The following is a 20382-nucleotide window of genomic DNA, read 5'->3' as shown; positions in this document are numbered from 1 at the left end:
CAGAATTGTATGTGGTGTATCACCATTTATATATGAGGGGTGGGGAATTAATTTACATGTATATTTACTTTTCTTAGAATATACTTGGAAAGACCCACAAGAAACTAGTAACACTGGTTTCTTCTGGGGAAGGAAATTAAGTTTTTATTTGGTTTTGTGTGGGGATAAATTCTCATTGCAGGGGCACTACTCACAATAACTGGCACAGCACTGGGCACTGGCCAATCAGCAGATCTCTACCAGTATGTACCACCTGAATATCCTCTCTCTCCTCATGGTTCAAAAATTGAAGCTGTATAAAAAGTATAAATTGAAAAGTTTTCCATTTCACATGGAGAGAGAGTTCTTACTTTTACCTTTTTGAACCTTTACAACTTTTAATGTTACCTATTCAAAACAAATACATTAAATAGAAAGGAAGGAAGGAAGGAAATACCAATTGAGAAAGCCATTGTTGTGGACGGGGCAGTGAGGCTGGATGTTTGGTCCTGTGATGCCACAAGGAAGGGCTGGGTTGTGTGTGAGGTGAAGGACAGATGGACAGAGCCAGGGTGAGTGGCCAGGGTTTCCTTAAGGCCGCTGAGGTTTGTAGCTGTGGCCAAGTAGGCCAGGGCTAGTGGCTCCTCTGGCCTTCCCATTCTTCTCTGAAATGCAGGCTCAGGCTGGCCAAGTCTGTGGTGGTTCAATGTTCTCTCTGATTAGAATCTGTCAACCTTCAGCAAACAATTCAACTAGAATAACTGAACTTAAACCTGAGCCAAGTATGTGAGCACTCATTGGTATGCAGTCTTTACACTGGCAGTGTATATTTAATGGATTTGTTTTTTCCCCTTTATCTCACTCTTAATGGGTTCATATTTGTAAAGATCCTCCCCCTCCTGGTTACTAAAGTAATTCATACCATTGTCCAGAACTTGGATGATATAGAAAAGTATACGAAAATTGCAATCACCAATAATCGCAAGAGACAACCATTGTTCATGTCAAGAATATAAGTGGCTCCACAGGTTGTTGGTTTTTATTAGCTGGGGCTTTTGTTGGAGTTTCACATTGGCCTGGGTGCTTGGGACTGGGGTGTTGTTGCTGGCAGGAGAGAGGGGCTTGGACAAGATTTGTAGGTTGTGTGCCTCTGAGTGGCTCGGCTGGCGGTGGTGGTAGCAAAACAAGTGTTGGAAGAGTAGGAATAAGATGTACTGGATCCCATTTCAAAGGGAGAGTGGCAGATTGTGGGGTTTAGTTCATGAAGACACTGAGACTGGGCAGGCAGTGGGCAATCCTGAACAACAATTTTTGTAGAACCCACTTCTAGATAGATCCATGGGTTTTGCTAATAGAATCAGAGTGATGACTTTAGAATTCATCGAAGTCCGATCCTGATACTGCGGACATGCATGCTGCTGCTTTCTTGCTTGCTAAGAAGTGCCGATTGCCAGTGGATTTTGGTCCTTTGGTGATAAGTGCTGGGGTGGTGCCAGGTGGCCACATCATGTTGCCATACCACAGGGAGGGACCACCCTCCTCCATCTGCAAGGAGACCCTCTGTGTGCTTTTCCTTAGGGAGGAATGGGAGCTGCTTTGCTGTCAGACCCTGACAAGGTTGAGAAGGTAAGTCCTGCATGAGTGAAAGCAGAGGTTCTTAAACATGCCTATGGGCTAGAGTGGCCTAGAATGCCTCTCCCTCCCCTCCTGTCCTCCAGATTTAGAATCAACCAGAATGAGTCGATCATTCCTCCTGGGGTCTCGGAAAATTTTTAAAGGCTTTCCAGTGATTTTGACATACAACCAGGTTTGGGAACCCCGAGCCAGTGTACAATAGCCTTGGGGTTCCTCAAAATCCCAGGGCTAGGGACATGTCAGCTAGAGCTGGGGGTTCTGGGGACTCATTTAGAGGCTCCTCTGTCTCTTCTGAGACGATTATGAGACATTGGCCAGGCCTCCTGTGGATAGCGTAGGGGCTCAGTGGCTATGGGGGTGGGGATCGGCCCCTCCCAGGGGGCAGCAGTGAGTCCACTGCACACTGAAGAGGGTCCACCACCAGCCTTTGAGAGCAGTCCAGGCCAGCACCATAAGAAGCAAGTTGAAATTAGTCTCCTCTGGTCCTCTTCCAGTGGTGACTGTGCAGACCAGGTTTATGAGGTCCCACGTTGGCGTTTGCCACCCAGTATTGTGAGCTGCCAGGGCATGTGGGGATGACAATTTCTGCCACCTTATAATACACCTTTTACTTTCTTTCTCAGTCTGCCAGCTTTCTCCTTGGTTCTCCTCTAGTTCCTTTGTTTTCCTTTTCATTCTCCTTCGCCGCTTCCCCGCCTGGCTTTAAGCCTCCCAGTGCCTCCCGTGGGCTAGAGCTGCCTGGGATAAGGCACCACCAGTAAGAGCTGCCAAGGTTTGTCCTGGCTGCTGGGTCAGCCCCTCGACCATGGTATTCCTCTAGCCCCCATCTCTGGGATATTAGAGTGTGTCTATTGGCTAGGTGCCTTCTCATTTTTCCCATGTGCAGATACATACAAAGATTATATTTACAATGTGCCTGTAAAGTGTTCTTACCGTTTGTAGGGTAATTCTTTTTCAAAGTTTATTCTAGCATTTATTCCATTTGTTCCCAAATAGATGTAGACAGGGCAGGTATTTGTTATCTCTATTTGATCAAGACTAATAAGATGAAAGCACAGAGAGATAAAAATAATTTGCTCAAGATCATATAGCAGATATAAGTAGCCAGTAGTGCTAAATCCACAGTCATAGTCTTGTGGCCCCTACTCCACTCAGTGTCCCTCTTGATGGCATCTCAGGTGGAAGGTACCTGGGTGTCATTTATAAGTGTCTAGCCACAGGTCAGCAGACATCTGGGCCTGGGGACCTCCAGTCAGACTCAGACATCTCTGTGCAGCATGGAGTGGATGTGGACAACTCTGGATGTCAAACTCATCACCACACTTAGGGAAAGGGGCCATCTAGGGATGGTTTGCTTCAGAGCACTGCACACACAGGCACTGTTAGCCTCGGGTCTCCTGGCTTCTCCCACGCATGCTGTTGGCTCTGTCCTCCTCCACGGCGCCTGTTTGGGTGAGGCACAGTTTGTATGTGAGGTAGCAGGTTATACTGCTGCTCAGAAGCTCAGTTCACGGCGCTCCTGTTTGGTGGGGCTGTGGGAGGGCCAGCTTGGGCTAGTGGGTGGGGTTTGCCTCATGTGGGGGAGGTTGCAGGCTTCACAACAAAGCAGGTAGAATCCAGGAGTAGTGGGCTGGATTAGATTCAGGATCAAACTTTGCTGGCCAACTAGGTGACCTGGGAGAGAGTTTTATGGGTTCTTCCAGGTTGGGTGTTTTAGGACCATGGTTTTATCTGTGGGAACATCTTAGGACCATCTACAGGATTTTTTTGAAATAAGTATGCTTGTTTGAGGTGATGTAGAATTTCGGAAATAGAAAGCAGTAATGATTGCACAACACTGTGAATGTAATTAATGCCACTGAATTATACACTTAAAAATGGTTAAAATGGAAAATTTTATGTTTATATTTTACCACAAATATAAACAAAAGATGCTATCCATTGAGAATTCTGTATACTCTTGAAGTGAGTAGGGTCAGGGAGCGGTATCAATCCTTTGAAAAAGCTTCCTGGTTAACTTTGGTGTACCCTGTCTGGGTTAAGACTCGAATTCAGTAATATCCTCTCTCTCATCCCTGCCCAGGATTTCTTGCCCCCACCACTGGCAGCCAGGGCATCCCTTGCACTCACTGTACTTGTGCCTTGGCTAACGGTTGGTGGGGCCAGGCCTGCATGAACTCAGCGATTCCTAAGCCTGTGCTCTCTCTCATCTGCCTTCCCAACCCCTCCCCAGCAACCAGGGGAGCTAAGGGTCTGCTTTTCCAGAGTCAGCCAGTGGGTCTGGGGTGATGAGCCTACCTGTGGGCAGATGTGCTGTGACCTGCTCAGATACGGGCCTGTCTTTAGGTCCTTTCCCCTACAGACTTTCACACCACAGAGATATGTGGTGTGGCTTGGAGCTTGGGAGAGTTGGTTCCAGAGAGTTTCTTGCTAGAGCCTTGCCAGATGGGAGACGCTACTTGTTCTTTCCCCTCATTGGGACTCTTGCAAGTGCTAGGACTTTTCGTTACTTATTTCCTTCCTCGTTTTGAACACACACGAGATGAACAGAAATCCTGAAGAAAGTGCCTAGATGTACTTGGATGAAATACACCAAAAGGAAGTTGTGCAAAACAGAGAACTGGATCAAACCAGCTGATGTTGCTATAATCACCAAACACCAGAGGATTGTAAGTCAGCATTTGCCAAGGGAACCTTCCAGAGATGGTACTGCCATCCTGAGGGATAGGAGTAGAGTGTGAATTTTCACTGTGTATCGCAGTGGATCTGGCAGCCCCTCCCACCCCCTTAAAGGGTAGATGCCCCTTTAAAGCCTGCCAGAGTGACCCTAGGACCTCAGTCCAGTCTACCTCCTGGGGTAGCACGTGGGGACTGTTCCTTTCTGCCAGTCCCTGGCAGCTGTGCCTGGGCCAGCAGGCCCTGTCTTGCCCATGATCTGTCCTCCTGCCTGTCGGCCCTGCCTCTTGGTCTGATGTCTTCTGGAGGAGCCTGCCTCAACCTGTCCCTGAGAGAAGGGCCCTTCCATTGGTTCATGAACTTGGCTGTCTGCTGCCCCCCACCTGTGTAGAATCAAGACTGGCAGCAGTTGCCTGCGTGTCCTCTCAGAGCTGCTGGTGATCCAGTTCTTGGATGAAGGCTCTTGGGATCACCTTTCGTCCAGCTTGCCTGGCATGAAATTTTTGAGGAGGGAAGAAAAAAGCAATATCATGGACATTCAGTGTTATCTGCACCTCTCTTGATTTGATTCCTGTGTAGTCTGGTCTTGCCACCTCCCTGGCATTTTCCTGTTTGATTTCTTTATCTTTCTTTGAAGTCCTTTGCAATTACTATGCAACTGAACACTTTTTAAAATGTTTAACATGTTGAAATATCCTTTGCCAGCTTCCCTTCTGTACAGCTGATCCCTCTGAAGAGAGTAGTGCATGAGGATGGGGCCTGGGGTCTGTAAAGCCTTCCTGCTCTCACTCAGCAGATCCTGGAACAGCACTCGGGGAACATTGCCTTCCAATGGGAAAGAAGCTGTCAGCCTGTGGTCTCAGTCAGCACTAGGCCTCAGAATCATAGTGAGGAGGGAATGTGTTGGGCAGACTCTTTTTCAAATATTAAAAAAAATTGTTTCCAGTTTTATTGAGAAATAATTGACAAATACCCCTGTGTAAGTTTAAGGTTCACAGCATGATGGTTTGGCTTACAAATAATGTGAAAAGATTACCACAAGAGGTTTAGCTAGTATCCATCATCTCATACAGATAAAAGAAAAAGAGAAAGATTTATGTTTGTGATGAGAACTCTTAAATTCTACTTAACAACTATCCTATATACCATACAGCAGTGTGAGCTATAGTCATGGTGTGTCCCGCATCCCTGATACTTCTGTATCTTATAACTGGAAGGTTGACTCTTTTGACTATATTCCTCCAATTCCCTCCACTCCACCCCTCCATCACCCACCTGCCCCACCCCTGATAGCCACAAATCTGTTTGGTTTTTTTTGAACTGTTAAGTGTTCTTTTTTCTTTTATTAAGGTATTATTGATATATACTCTTATGAATGTTTCACATGAAACACAGTGTGGTTACTACTTTCACCCATGTTATCAAGTCCCCCCATGCCCCATAGAAGTCACTGTCCACAGTGTAGTAAGATGCCACAGAGTCACTACTTGTCTTCTCTGTGCTACACTGTCTTCTCCATGACCCCCCCACACCATGTGTACTAAACATAATACCCCTCAATCTCCTTCTCCATTCTTCCCACCCACCCTCCCCCACCCTTCTCCTTTGGTAACTGCTAGTCCCTTCTTGGAGTCTATAAGTCTGCTGCTGTTTTGTTCCTTCAGTTTTGCTTCGTTGTTATACTCCACGAATGAGGGAAATCATTGGCACTTGTCTTTCTCTGCCTGGCTTATTTCACTGGGCGTGATATCCTCCAGCTCCATCCATGTTGTTGCAAATGGTAAGATTTGTTTCTTTTTCATGGCTGAATAGTATTCCATTGTGTATATGTATCACATCTTCTTTATCCATTCATCTATTGATGGAGACTTAGGTTGCTTCCATATCTTGGCTATTGTAAATAGTGCTGTGATAAACATAGGGGTGCATATGTCTTTTTGAATCTGAGAGCTTGTATTCTTTGGGTAAATTCCTAGGAATGGAATTTCCGGGTCAAATGGTATTTCTATTTTTAGTTTTTTGAGGAACCTCCATATTGCTCTCAAAAATGGTTGAACTAGTTTACATTCCCACCCACAGTGTAGGAGGGTTCCTCTTTCTCCGCATCCTCACCAGCATTTGTTGTTCTTAGTCTTCTCAGACTGTTCTAGGCTGAGTCTAGAATGACTCAGGCCATTCTAACTGGTGTGAGGTGAAATCTCATTGTGGTTTTAATTTGTATTTCCCTGATGATTAGTGATGTGGAGCATCTTTTCATGTGTCTGTTGGCCATCTGAATGTCTTCTTTGGAGAATTGTCTCTCATATCCTCTGCCCATTTTTTAATTGGGTTATTTGCGTTTTGAGTGTTGAGGCTTGTGAGTTCTTTATATATTTTGGATGTTAACCCCTTGTCGGATATGTTGTTTACAAATATATTCTCCCATATTGTAGGATGCCTTTTTGTTCTGTTGATGGTGTCCTTTGCCGTACAGAAGCTTTTTAGTTTGATATAGTCCCATGTGTTCATTTTTGCTTTTGTTTTCCTTGCTTGAGGAGATGCATTCAGGAAGAAGTTGCTCATGTTTATATTCAGGAGATTTTTCCTGTTGTCTTCTAAGAGTTTTATGGTTTCATGACTTATATTCAGTTCTTTGATCTTTTTCGAGTTTACTTTTGTGTATGGGGTTAAACAATAATCTAGTTTGATTCTCTTGCATGTAGCTGTCCAGTTTTGCCAACACCAGTTGTTGAAGAGGCTCTCATTTCCCTGTTGTATGTCCCTTGCTCCTTTATCATATATTTATTGACCATATATGGTTGGGTTTATATCAGGGCTCTCTAGTCTGTTCCATCGGTCTATTGTTCTGTTCTTGCACCAGTACCAAATTGTCTTGATTACTGTGGCTTTGTAGTAGAGCTTGAAGTTGGGAAGTGTAATCCCCCCAGCTTTATTCTTCCTTCTCAGGATTGCTTTGGCTATTTGGGGTCTTTTGTGGTTCCATATGAATTTTAGAATGATTTTCTCTAGTTTGTTGAAGAATGCTGTTGGTATTTTGATAGGAATTGCATTGAATCTGTAGATTGCTTTAGGCAGGATGGCCATTTTAACAATATCAATTCTTTCTATCCATGAGCACAGGATGTGTTCCCATTTATTGGTATCTTCTTTAATTTCTCTCATGAGTCTTGTAGTTTTCAGAGTATAGGTCTTCACTTCCTTGGTTGTTTATTCCTAGGTATTTTATTCTTTTTGATGCAATTGTGAATAGAATTGTTTTCCTGATTTCTCTCTCTGCTAGTTCATCATTAGTGTATAGGAATGCAACAGATTTCTGTGTGTTAATTTTGTATCCTGCAACTTTGCTGAATTCAGATATTAGATCAAGTAGTTTTGGAGTGGATTCTTAGGGTTTTTTATGTACAATATCATGTCATCTGCAAACAGTTACAGTTTAACTTCTTCCTTACAAATCTGGATGTCCTTTATATTTTTGTGTTGTCTAATTGCCATGGCAAGGACCTCCAGAACTATGTTGAATAAAAGTGGAGAGAGTGGGCATCCTGGTCTTGTTCCCAATCCTAAAGAAAGGCTTTCAGCTTCTCGCTGTTAAGTATGATGTTGGCTGTGGGTTTGTCATATATGGCCTTTATTATGTTGAGGTACTTGCCTTCTATACCCATTTTGTTGAGAGTTTTTATCATGAATGGATGTGGAATTTTGTCAAATGCTTTTTCGGCATCTATGGAGATGATCATGTGGTTTTTGTCCTTCTTTTTGTTGATGTGGTGGACGATGTTGATGGATTTTCTAATATTGTACCATCCTTGCATCCCTGGAATAGATCCTACTTGATCATGGTGTTTGATCTTTTTGAAGTATTTCTGAATTTGGTTTGTTAATATTTTGTTGAGTATTTTTGCATCTTTGTTCATCAGGGATATTGGTCTGTAATTTCTTTTTTTGTAGTGTCTTTGCCTGCTTTTGGTATTAGAGCAATGCTGGCCTCATAGAATGAGTTTGGTAGTATTCCCTCCTCTTCTAGTTTTTGGAAAACTTTAAGGAGGATGGGTATTAGGTCTTCACTAAATGTTTGATAAAATTCAGCAGTGAAACCATTGGTCCAAGGGTTTTGTTCTTAGGTAGTTTTTTGATTACCAGTTCAATTTCCTTGCTGGTAATTGGTCTGTTCAGATTTTCTATTTTTCCTTGGGTCAGCCTGGGAAGGTTGTATTTTTCTAGAAAGTTGTTCATTTTTTCTAGGTTATCCAGTTTGTTAGCATATAATTTTTCATAGTATTCTGTCACAATTCTTTGTATTTCTGTGGTGTTGGTAGTGATTTTTCCTTTCTCAGTTCTGATTCTGTTTATGTGTGTAGACTCTCTTTTTTTTTGTTTAGTCTGGCTAGGGGTTTATCTACTTTGTTTATTTCCTCGAAGAACCAGCTCCTGCTTTCATTGATTCTTTCTATTGTTTTATTCTTCTCGATTTTATTTATTTCTGCTCAATCTTTATTATGTCCCTCCTTCCACTGACTTGGGGCCTCATTTGTTCTTCTTTTTCTAGTTTAATTAATTGTGAGTTTATGGTGGGGTTTTATTTCTTTGTGTATTTTGCTAGATTCCATATGTAAGTGAGATCATAACAGTATTTGTCTTTCTCTTTCTGACTTATTTCATTTAGCATAATGCCTTCAAGGCCCATCTATGTTCTCACAAATGGTAGGATTTCCTCTTTTTTTTTGTATGGCTAAGTAATACAGAGCTATTTTTTTAAATTCAAGTAATTACAGAGCCTTTTGAAAACACATATCTCTAAGCCCTGCCCCTAGAGACCTTTACAGGAAATATGGGGGGGAATCTAAGATTTTGTATTTCTTAAGCTTGCTAGGAGATTCAGATGTTTGCCCTGGCCAAAGAGCACTGTGTTCTGCATAGGCATGCATGCAGATCCATTCTCATTCTCTTACCAAATATAGGTACACCACTGTGTGCCAAACTAGGGACTACTGGTGCTAGGGCTCTAGTGTAGAAAAAAACGTGGATTTCTTGGCCTCATGGACACATACACGGACATAGACATGTCCATGCCACTGTGATGGGCAGGTCTGCAGCAGAGTTAGTAAGTATGGGCAGTTGCAGTTGTTCCAAAAGGAGCAGGTGCTCTTGTGTTCTCTCTGCAGATCCTCACACTCTTGTTAAAGGGACACGCAGACCTGTGACCTGTAAGATTTGCATCCTGCCATCGGTAAGGCTGATGTGTTCCATTTGAAGGTCCATTTTCTCTGGGGATGTTGATTTGGGGGTGTGAATGATCCTTGAGGAGCTGAATTAGGTTTGGAGGAGGGGTTGGAGCTAAGTCCTCTTTAGGAGCTGGCAGCTGCTCGCTTGGTGACTTCAGTAACTACTCTTTGTGGTCCTCTTTGTCAGATGGAAGATACCCTGAGCCTTGTGAAGCGGATAGAGAGGACTGGCATTGCCGCCATCTCAGTTCATGGGAGGTCAGTGGTCGCTGTTCTAGTGACTGACTTGTAAGGACGTCCTCAGCCATCTTAATGATCCTTCACCAGACCCACGGTCACAACCAACTTCTCTTCTACATTTGCAGCCTAGTTGCCTAGCTCTCTTTGACGTCCTCTAAGTCCTGAAGGCAGTCAAACCCTTTATGGGCTTGTATTTTTCTTTGTTTCATTCATTGAGCACCTACCGGTGGTAGATACTGCACTGAGCTTTAGAGACACAGAAAGACCAAGAGGAAGGAGAAATGCCCCTACCTTCAGAATATATAAATGGTAGAGGTTGAGTGATTTGCTTAAAATTGTATCGTGCAGCCAGGAAGTGGTGGAATTAGAACTCTTAACTCTGAATCTCATTTTCTTTGTACTGCATTGAACAGTAGTTTCTCCCTTGAATGACCACAAGCAGTTGCTGCTCTTTTAAAGCCACTGCCTTTTTTGTCAGCCTTTGGTGGACTGCCAGGTGTCACAATGACTGCTTTAAACAGTGCTTGTATCTGTAGCTAATGTGCTGTCTGCTGAGAGCTGAAGTACTGTTGACGACTGCCTTTGGTTTCCCAGTCAGACCTGCTCCCTGTACAAGATACACTTTTGTACAGAATCCCAGATCAGTGGACTTTGGCCAGACTGACGTCTCTTCTCTTATTGATCTTCCTTTTGGGTTCAAGAGTCTTGTAGCAACAGTCTATTTTTTTTCTGGTTGTGTATATTTCAGTATTTTCCAAGAAGGGGGCCCATAGTTGCAGCACGTAAAAAAGAGAAAAGTAGAGCTGTGCAGGCAGAAACCAGTAGGGGGAGGTGAAAGGCCACACACACATTCACATGTGCTCCTTCCCATGGCTGCAGGGTCTGGGCTCAGACTGCCTGGTTTCAAATCCCAGCTCTGCTGGTTTTTGGCTCTGTATCCTTGGACAAATCACTTAACCTCTTTGAGTACCACATTCCTCATTTAGAAATTAAGATAATTTCTGTTTTACAAGGTTGTTATGAGGCTTTTCTGAGATGTGAATACACAGCCTTGGCACAGTGCCTGGCATAGAGTATTCTCTGAATAATACAGCTTTATGCTTTTTACCCGGTAGTTGGAAGCACTAGGAAGATAGAATTGGGTGAGTTTAAGAAGGGACTTTCTGGCCATCAAAGCTGTTGAGGGTGGGCTCGAACTGGCTGCTGTGGGTATAGGAAGGTGGAGGTGGAGGCTTGGTTGACAGGGTCTTCTGAAGCCCTGTTGCCTCTGAGCTTTTTGTTGAGGAGTGTAACAGAGGGGACATACCTAGGCAAGACCTGGGCAAGGGCTATCTAACCGACCACCATTCTTGCTTGTTCCCGAGCACAGTGCATGTCAGGGCTCACCTCAACATCTCTAAGACTGACTGACTCATACACAAGAATTTCTTGCCGTTGACCTTGGAAGGAGGGGCCCAAAGTTGTGGTCCTGCCTCCCCTGTGGCTCACTGTGACAGAGCCATGGTCTGTGGCCTGCCCTGACCGCTGGGTATATCCTGCGCCAGGTGCCTCTCCCCAGGATCAGCTGCCCAACTGGGGTTCAGCACAGGCAGCTGTGTGGGAGTGGTTAGCCTTAGCAGCGGCAGCTGTTCCCAGCCCCTTGGGCCAGGAGGGTGAGACTGGAACAGTAGGGGTAGCATTCCTATAGCACTGTCCCTCATCTCTAGCAGAGGTGAAGGGAAGCCAAGGAAAGGTGGTATGACCTTGGGGCTAGGCCGCCCACAACAGCACTGTGCAGCCATGCCTCCCTTGCCAGCTTCTAAAAGCTGGACTTGCCTTCTCACAGCACAGGTAATGCAGAGCCATCCCCTGTAACTGAGACCCTGTCCTTGCTGGCTACATGACCTGCATGAGGTTCAGTAGAGAGGGCAGTAGGGTTGGCCTGTGCAAACTATGACATGGCCCTTGGCACTCAGCCTTCAGGCCCATCGTTTTTTTCTTTATCTCCAAGGAAGCGGGAGGAGCGACCCCAGCATCCTGTCAGCTCTGAAGCCATCAAAGCCATTGCTGAAATCCTGTCCATTCCTGTCATAACCAAGTAAGCCTCCCTTCCTCCTCATTTATTTTTTTATGCCTCACCTTACTCAGAATGGAATTGGGCTGGCATACAAAAATGAAATGAGATAGCATTAAAAAAATAACTCTAAGGGAAAGAGAAAAAGGCTGGGACAAAACATGAGGTTGGGAATAAGGCTGAAAATGTCCCTCGGCCTCTGGTGAGTAGCTGATGTATGTGTGTACCAGGCAGGGGCTCAGGGCGTTCGGTGGACAGGTTGGGGGTAGGAATGTGCAGGGGATAGGGAGAGCAAGAAGGTGGCTGTTGAAGTAGGCCCAGGAGAATGTGGTGTCACACCCAGGGTTGGCGTGCAGGGTATAAGGGGAGGAGTCCAAGCCAGGGCACATAGAGCTATGACTCAGGGGGCATAAGGCAGGTTACAGTCCAAAGACGAGGCAAACATTCTGGCCGCTACAGGACCAGGAACCTAGGCGGGCAGGTGTGAGGTACTGATGACGGCCCAAAGGCTTAGTAGTAAGTAAGCCAGCATCCAGCTGCCGCTGGAGTGCTGGCTGCTGTGGGCCAGCTGGGAGTGCATCTCAGCCTTGCACCTTAAGATGGCAGAGCCTGAAGGCAGGGTGGAACAGGGAAGTTCCAAAGCTCTGAAGTCCTGACAAAAGGCATGCCTGACAGTGGGAGGGAGGGAGCTCAGGGTGGGAGTGGCAGCTGGCCTGGCGTCCCTAGGCCAAGGAGTGTTGGTGTGGCTTGGAGAGGTTAGGGCTGCTCGGATCCTGGATCCTATTGCTGTTGCTGCCACCCGAGGGTGTCATCATTGCCGCATGACCCCCGACCCACTGGACTGAGGCTCCGCCTGGTTCCTAATGGAACAGCTGAAGAAACAGCAGCTTCCAAGGGGCTCCTGTGGCTGCAGGGTGGCAGGAAGGGAAATCGCAACCAAGCTGGGCCTCCTTCCTTCCCCTCACTATCGCCTCTGTCTGTGGTTTCTGACCCAGCCCACAGTGGGGCATATGGGTGCCCTGGCCTGTATGCAGGCTTTCCTGTGATCCCAGTATCCACCTCCAGACCCATGTCTTCAGATGGGGACTGGCTTTAGCCACTGTTTAGGATGAGGGAAAGGAAGGTAAAACCTCTGGGACACCTATTAAGTGCCAGGCTAGGTTCAGGCTGCTTTATTGTATACCCTCCCTTGGTGTTCCTGACCCCATAGTGGGCTGTGTATTACAATCTCCAACCTCCTGAAGTGCTCGTAGCTGCAAGACTTGGTCAAAGCCATACATTTAATGAGCGGCAGACCTGGAAGTTGTCTTTTTTGGAAGTGGTGGTATGAGAATGAGGGCACCCTTACTGCCCTGTTGCCTTTCAGTGGAGGATCTCACGACCACATCCACGAGTATGTGGACATAGAGGATTTTCGACAAGCCACAGCAGCCTCTTCAGTGATGGTGGCCCGAGGGGCCATGTGGAACCCGTCCATCTTCCTCAAGGAGGGTCTACGGCTCCTGGAGGAGGTCATGCAGAAGTACATCCAGTACGTACGTCTGTGCGCTTTTTCAAAACAAACCTTTCTCACTTTCTGCTACATTCCTACAGAAGGCACTTTGGGTAAGCCCCAGCCCCCAGCAGTCCTATTGTTCCTCTCGTTTTCTTTTTCATTCTTATAATGTAGTATCAGGTCTCCTGACTGCCGTGTGAAGAGAGGGGTGCTGGGGAGCCACGCCTTTAACATCACCTCCTTCTAAAGCTTCCAAAGTGTGGGGGTCATAGCAAGGACCTCTCGATTCAGGATGAAGTTGTGGCCCCAAACACATGGTATGTTTCTTTCTCTTTCTCTCTTACCGACACTCCCTTCCCCCATCTCATTCCCCCCTACTCATGCACCAGGACAATGGGGCCTGTCACTGAAGACCCCCATGCCAGTGGGTTGGTGCCAGAGCAGCCACAGCCAGGAGTAGCTGTTGTTGAGGACAGAGACATCTCACCTAGGCATCAGTCAAAATCATTTCTAAAATCTACTCTTGCAGTTCTCAGAATGCTTTAAACCTTTGACTTAGAGAATAGCCTAACTTTAACCCTCTCCTTAGGGAGTAGTTTTTTCTTCTCAGTGGGAGCTTGATGGTAGGTAGTGCGGGGCTTTTCCCCATAAAGGAATTATTTGACAAGTTCACCTGCCCTGTCCCTCTGGCACAAGCCTGCAACTCTGTGGGACTCTTATGATAAGCCATGCGTATCAATAGGCAGAAATGATGAGTGGTCCTCAAATTGTCAGTGAGTTGGGCCTAAGCACAGAGTACAGCCCTCACCAGAGCAGGCTCCGTCCTCTTCTTCCGTTCTGGGGCTCACACCCTCTGGGAAGATCAGGAGCTTCTCAGATCCTCAGGCTGCCTGTGCCCTCTTGAAACCATGGCCATAGCCTGAAACTATGAAACCACAGCCTGGGCGGTTGCGGCTGCCATGGCGTGTGGGTGTCCCCAGGGCTGTGCGAGCTGGGGGTGATAGGAGGCCCGGAGGCCTCTGTCCTACAGCCTTCCCTGCTCAGGGCTGCAGCACTCATCCTCTTGGTTCTGGGGATCCTGTCCGGCAGGTTGGTGACAATCAGGTTGTCCAGGGTCCTGGGTCAGCCAGAGGCAAGGGGGGCATGCCTCAGCCCAGGTCATGTCTGCTCTTCTGGCCGGCTGGCAAGTCTGTGGCAGAGAAGACACGTTCAGTAGTGCTGAGCTTGCTCACTGGGTGAAAGGTGCTGTTATCATTCCTGCTCAGCCTGTCCCTTGGCAGCTCCTCAAGAGGGTGTGTTGTCCCAGAGAAAGGGAGCGGCTTTCAAGCTTAGGCAGGGCTGCTTCTGGTCCAGCCAGGTGCCTTCTGTCCCAAACAAGCTGAATCAGGGCCTTGCCGCTGGCTGGGGCTTGCCCACGTATCCCTGCTTGGTCCTGAGTGTGCCCTGGCACCTTTCCAAGCACTGAAGACGAGGCCTAAGTGGAGATATTAGCAGAGTGTAGGGGGCAAGTGGTGGGAGGGGTTTCTGGAGGGCTGGGCCACCCTTTACCCACTGCTCTCCTGCTTGCCCCTGCCAGGCAGGCTTCTACTGGACACCACCCTGGGCAGTGGCCTGCCTCCCTGAGCCTGTATTTCAGCCTGTGGAGTGGTGGTAACAGCTGCATCTCACGCTTATAAAGCTGAGTGTAGTGACAGGTAACGTGTGAACAAGCTTGGTAGATGGAGCTGTGCTTTATCCACGTTGGGGGAAATCGGAGGCAGGCCATTTAAGATGCGGGAAGAGAAGGTACCCACTGTTGTTATTGGAGTAGAAAAGTCTCACACCTGTGCTGGCGCTAGTCCTGCCGTACGGGAATTGTGGCTTGTCCCCCCTACCCGCCCTGGAAGATGCTTGGTGGCCGGTCCTCTGTGCTGGCAGCCTGCGGTGGCTGAAGCAGGAGGAGCTGCCTGCACCTCTGGACCTCAGTCAGGCTGGCCAGTAGAGTACGCTCCTGACTGGCAGCCTTGGCCATGACCCTCAAGCTTTGTACCACTAACCGGGGAAGCCAGTGGCCAGGATGGAGGGGGTCTTCTTACGGGGTCACGGTGCCTCACCTGCAAGCACACCTCTGCTGCCCCCTTGGAGCCCCTTTCTCTGCCGTCAGAGCACAGCTCAGGCAGCAGGTGGGCTCATGCGGGTTCTTCCTCAGGCTGTGAAGTACGACGACCACTACACCAACACCAAGTACTGCTTGTCCCAGGGAAGGTTGCTCCATGCTGCCCAGTCTTCCCGGGAAATTTGGTGAGAGCAGCAATAGCTGTCCATCTGTCCTTGTGGACACTGGCCAGGGCTGACCCTGAGCCCTAAGCTGAATCTACCAGGGGACCAGGGACACAGCTTCTGGAGGCGGGTGTGCAGGAGTGGGATGGTGGTACCGCTTCACTCTCAGAAGGGGATACTTACAAAGCTTTGGGACTTCCCATCCCTGGACTGATTTCTTAAGCAGCAGAGTTTTGGGAACAGGGCACTAGTAGGACAGAGGAATGTGAGGGCTGGGCTTGGGAATTCTTGGGGAGGAAGGGGCCTTCCTGGTGACAGATGTGTCACATGTTGGACGCTAAGACCCAATGGTCAGGAGAGTTGGAGTTGTAGAATGGAGCTCCTGGCCTGAGCCTGCGCCCAGACCCCATCACTCTACAGTCTGGGAGGCCACCCTTTGGTCCTCCAGATCTGGTATAGCTCCAACTCTGGCATTGATCTTCGGCCCAGTGCCTGCGCCTATAGCTCACCACCTACCTGTGCTTGTACTGGGTCTTCTGCCTGAATGCTCCTGACCCCTCATGTTGCCTGTCTAGGTCTTCCCTCCTCAGCCTTTCTGAACCACTGACCGCCCCAGGTGTCCATTTTTGTGAATGCCCTTTAGCCGACAAGATGCTCCCTAGAAGGGAAAAGCCTTGTCAGAACGCTTCTCCCCACCCTGGGCTTGTGGTGTCAGTTCTGTCCCTGTCGTACAGAGCCTAACCAGGTTGACGCAGGTGTCTTGTAAGCTGAAGAGGAAGAGTATAACTCCGTAGCCCTGGGTGATACCTCAGTTACGGCGAGGCCTGACTGCTTGTGGCTGGGACAGGAAGTGGCGAACCATTCCGTGGTCAGGCCTTGTCTCTTCCTTGCATGGCCCCACATGAGTTAGAAGCTATGCGTACCCCAGGCGCTAAATTAATGTAGGTCAACTTACTGACTGCTAGCTGGGGACACCTGCCTGTAGGCTCAGGTGGGAGGAACCGTTAGAACCTTTTCCACCCAGCCCAGTCCTGCCCTGCAGTGTCCAACCTCAGAGGCTCACGTTCATTCTCCATCTGCCAGTCCAGGCGGATAGCAGGGGTGGGTGGGAAGGAACTTCTGATGGCCAGGTCCCAACGGTGTTTTGGTGTATGTTGGTGGGAAGCATTTTTCAGTGGTGGGGCTCTGGGTTCTTGCAGCAGTTCCCTGCATGCTGGCTCCACTAAGGGGCCTGTCCTGCTCTGCTTTTGGCCTTGGTACCTTCTATGAGGACACCACCCGAGAGCTGGATGCCCGGCAGGCTGAGCTCTTGGCCAGGACCCCGGAGGAGCCAGGGGAACCAGCTGAAGACACCTCTGGTGTCATTCAGATGGCTGTCAAGTTTGACCGTTCGGTCTCCAGCTTGGCCTCAGCTTGGAGAAGGGCCAGTTCCTTTTGGGTCTGACTAGGCCAGTAAGCTGGCTTTTCTGTACATGGTTAATGCCAAGGTTAGAGACCACAAATTTCCTTGGTTTGGACACTTGTTCTGAATTGTCAGCATCTCAGAGAAGTCACTTTGGGGAAGACAGTCCCTAAAAGCCCAGTAGCACTGTCAGGGTGTTACTGTTGTCCCAAGGTGATTAAACCCCATGTTTCCCTGACCCATACCTCCCACAACTCAGGATGGGGGTGTTTGTCTCCCTCTGTTCCTGTGAGTCTGTGTTTTTACCCTGGCCCTGAGGAATTAGCTGCCTACCAGGAGCTCCCCAGTAGCAGTGGGACCCTAGCCCTCATCTGTCTGTGCAACCCTCGCCCACACCCACTACCTCTCTCCAGCCCTGTGGTGCCCCCTCTAGGCAGAAGCAACCTCTGGCTGATTATTGCCTCAGACTGTGACTCAGCTTTAAACGGGGCCCTCATGACTGTGCTCTGCTGTCTGGGATCTGAGCCTTTCTTAGGTCCCCAGGCCCAGACCAGGAGTCAGTCTTCTCTGGCAAGCGCTTGGAAAGAGGGTTATGGGCACAGCTGTTGGGCAGTCATATCTCATGAGAGCTTCTGGTGGGAAGTTGGGACACAGCACCTCCCACCCTGTCACCCTGTCACAGATTAACTCAGAAACCAGAGTCCACTGTGTCCAGGGCAGCAGCAGATCATCCTGACACTTAATAATAGACATAATCAGGGTGGGCACTGAGACCTTATATGGTTGCCTATATTCCGCACCCTCTCCACTCCCCCTAATATTGTCTTGAGAGGAAAACTGGACCTTTCTTCTTAGTTCTTGAAGTTGTTTTACAGGCTGGCGCTCAGAGTGCTGGGAGTTCATTTCCCAGCCTAATTCCCCAAGTATGCTGAAGCCTATCTTCACTTTGCGTAGAACCCAAGCCCCAAGCCCCTGGTGGCACAGAAATGGGAGCTCAGAGGAATAGGTACAGGAGTCTTGAGGCAAGTAGCCTGATGGCTCAGTTTCTGCAGTCCCTATCAGGAGGGTTGAAGTGATGATGCTGGGGGTGGGGGAGCCCTGACACCTTCCCCTCCTTTCCCCAGGAGAGCATATTCACCCCCAGATCACCCCCAAGATGTGCCTGCTGGAGTGGTGCCGGAGGGAGAAGTTGGCACAGCCTGTGTATGAAACAGTGGGTTCCTGGCTGTGGCCTGCCCTGCATCCAGCCCTACAGTGTTCCCACGCTGGTGCCGTCACCCCAGCACACCCCGAGCTCATACCCTGAACTCCAGGATGCTTGGCTTGGAGCCCGGCTTTGCTTCTGTGGGCTTGCAGTTGTTGCTGGTGGCCAGGCCAGTTGCCTCTTCCCTTTGACAGTGGTACTGTTGTCTAATTCTGGCCGCTTTATAAAAGTGAACTTGAGACTTAAGTGAGGGCCTGCTTGTGCCAGCCATTCAGTGGTGTTTATTAGGCAGGAGAGAGTTCTCTGGGAAGGGCAAACTGGCTTAGGAAGGATGCTTACACCTCAAAGTTAGACAGGTTTTAGGACCAGGCCTCAGCCAAAGGGCCATTGAATTGGACCCCAGACCTGGGACCCTTTGGTGGAAAGTTTGAGACAGTCTTGCTTCGCCTTTCTGGGCCTCCACAGCTGGGTATTGTTTAGACTGCTCTCTTCTGGATTGGCCTTCTCACTTCCAAACTTGTACCTTCTGGGCCTTGTGTCACTTTCTGCCAGAGTGATTTTTCCAAAATGAATCTGACCTCTACTCCCTCATCAGCTCCGGAGTGCCTTTGGGATCAAGCCCTAGTGCATCAGCACAGAGCACAGGATCCTAACATATGCCTTTCTTCCTCAGGTCTCATCCACTCAGCTCTCCACCCAGGCACATCCCCTGGTACCTCTGCCACATGTACCTTCTTTGCCCCCTCCTTAACCCCTCTTACTCCTTTCCATCTGATGAACTCCTCATTTTGGGAAACCTGGCCCATCCAGATGTCACTCAGAGGAAGGTCCACAGTCACATGCAGCTGAGGGTTCTGATGGCCCTTTGCTTAGGTCCACGACAGAACTCCTGCCATGCTGGAATGTCACTGTCTGTTTGTAAATCTACCTTTCTTCTCTGGAAGATACACCAGGTACTGCCACTGGGGAGGAGCATGTAATATAGGTAGTCTTCATTTGACTTAGGTGGGAAGTACTTCCCTTTATCTGCCTTGCACATGACACTGGCAGAGGATCCTCCAGGGCTTGGTCCTCTTGCCCTAATGCAGCCATCCTTATTTCCTGTTCTCTGCACCAGGTTCAGCGCCCCCTGGATCGTCTCTTCTGTTCTGTTGTCACTGTTGCTGACCAAAAGTACCAGTCCACCTTGTGGTGAGTTTCCTCGTCAGTGGCATGAGGCTTGGGATGAGAGACCTGAAGCCATTGTTGGCCTCGGAGGGCTAGCGAGATGGTGTATGTGGGCGGTGGCAGCCCAGGGGGATGACCTCTTCCTCAGTTCTGTCAGATTCTCTGCCTGGGGTATGTAGCATCAGGCCTCCAAGACTCTAGTCTTGCAACCAGCCTGCCTGCCTACCTGCCTTATTACCCTATGCCTCGTCTGCCCAGGGCCAAGTCGAAGAAACTGGCGGAGCAGGCTGCGGCCATCGTCTGTCTGCAGAGCCAGGGCCTCCCTGAGGGTCGGCTGGGTGAGGAGAGCCCCTCCTTGCACAAGCGCAAGCGGGAGGCCCCTGGCCAAGACCCTGGGGAATCCAGAACTCAGGAGGCAGCAGTGCCTGGGGAGCTGTGCAAGAAGCCCTTTGTGGCCTTGGGAAGTGGTGAAGAGAGCCCTCTGGAAGGCTAGTGACTCTCGTGCCTACCCTGCTCACCTCCTTCAGGGGCCTGGCCCTAGGATGGCTGTGGGTACAGAGCATGGACCAGATGCCATCAGGCAGTTTGATGCCTCCTGGCAGGAGTTAAGAGGTCATGGCCTGGAGCATGGGTCAAAGGGTGTTTAGGACATCCATCTCCAATGGTGGGTCTGAGTAGCAGGGCCAAGTTCCCAGTGACCTTAGTATTTTCTTTGGAAGCAGGAGCTTTTCAGGTGGCACCTCCCAATCTGACATTGGTACAGTGCAGTAAAGACACCCCTCATTGTTACCCACGGCTGGCTGCTGCAGCCTTGGCACCTTCACACACAGACTCATGTCCTGGCATAATAATTCTCTTCCCACCCTCTGTGCAGAGCTGGAGCTTCTTAAAGTATATCCGCTACCCATCCTTATGCATCTGGGTGGAGATGGGGGACAAAGTGTCACCTTTAATGCTTGCTGGACTTTGGCTGAACCAGGAAGGCCCAAAAAGCCCATTCTATTGATGGTAATCCTGAGGCACTGGCCATCGGTTGACTTTCCTGATGAG

General features: G+C 48.7%; 1 protein-coding gene across 1 annotated transcript in view; it reads left to right on the top strand.

Annotated features, from left to right (window-relative positions):
• The window catches only part of LOC130680937 (tRNA-dihydrouridine(20) synthase [NAD(P)+]-like), a 42612-nt gene extending 22649 nt beyond the window's left edge, over positions 1-19963 (top strand). The window contains exons 10-19 of the mRNA XM_057492761.1: positions 1558-1609; positions 9453-9517; positions 9700-9770; positions 11743-11829; positions 13172-13340; positions 15489-15580; positions 16787-16947; positions 18086-18174; positions 19283-19356; positions 19591-19963. Coding sequence (XP_057348744.1) covers positions 1558-1609; positions 9453-9517; positions 9700-9770; positions 11743-11829; positions 13172-13340; positions 15489-15580; positions 16787-16947; positions 18086-18174; positions 19283-19356; positions 19591-19825 — 1095 coding nt within the window. The 3' untranslated portion in view covers positions 19826-19963. The remainder of the gene's footprint in view (positions 1-1557; positions 1610-9452; positions 9518-9699; positions 9771-11742; positions 11830-13171; positions 13341-15488; positions 15581-16786; positions 16948-18085; positions 18175-19282; positions 19357-19590) is intronic.
• The last annotated feature ends 419 nt before the right edge of the window (positions 19964-20382 follow it).

The sequence above is a fragment of the Manis pentadactyla genome, chromosome 15 (genome assembly GCF_030020395.1).
Source record: "Manis pentadactyla isolate mManPen7 chromosome 15, mManPen7.hap1, whole genome shotgun sequence".
NCBI lineage: Eukaryota > Metazoa > Chordata > Mammalia > Pholidota > Manidae > Manis > Manis pentadactyla.
The sequence above is the reverse complement of the archived record's forward strand: the minus strand, read 5'-3'. Positions and strand labels throughout refer to the sequence as shown.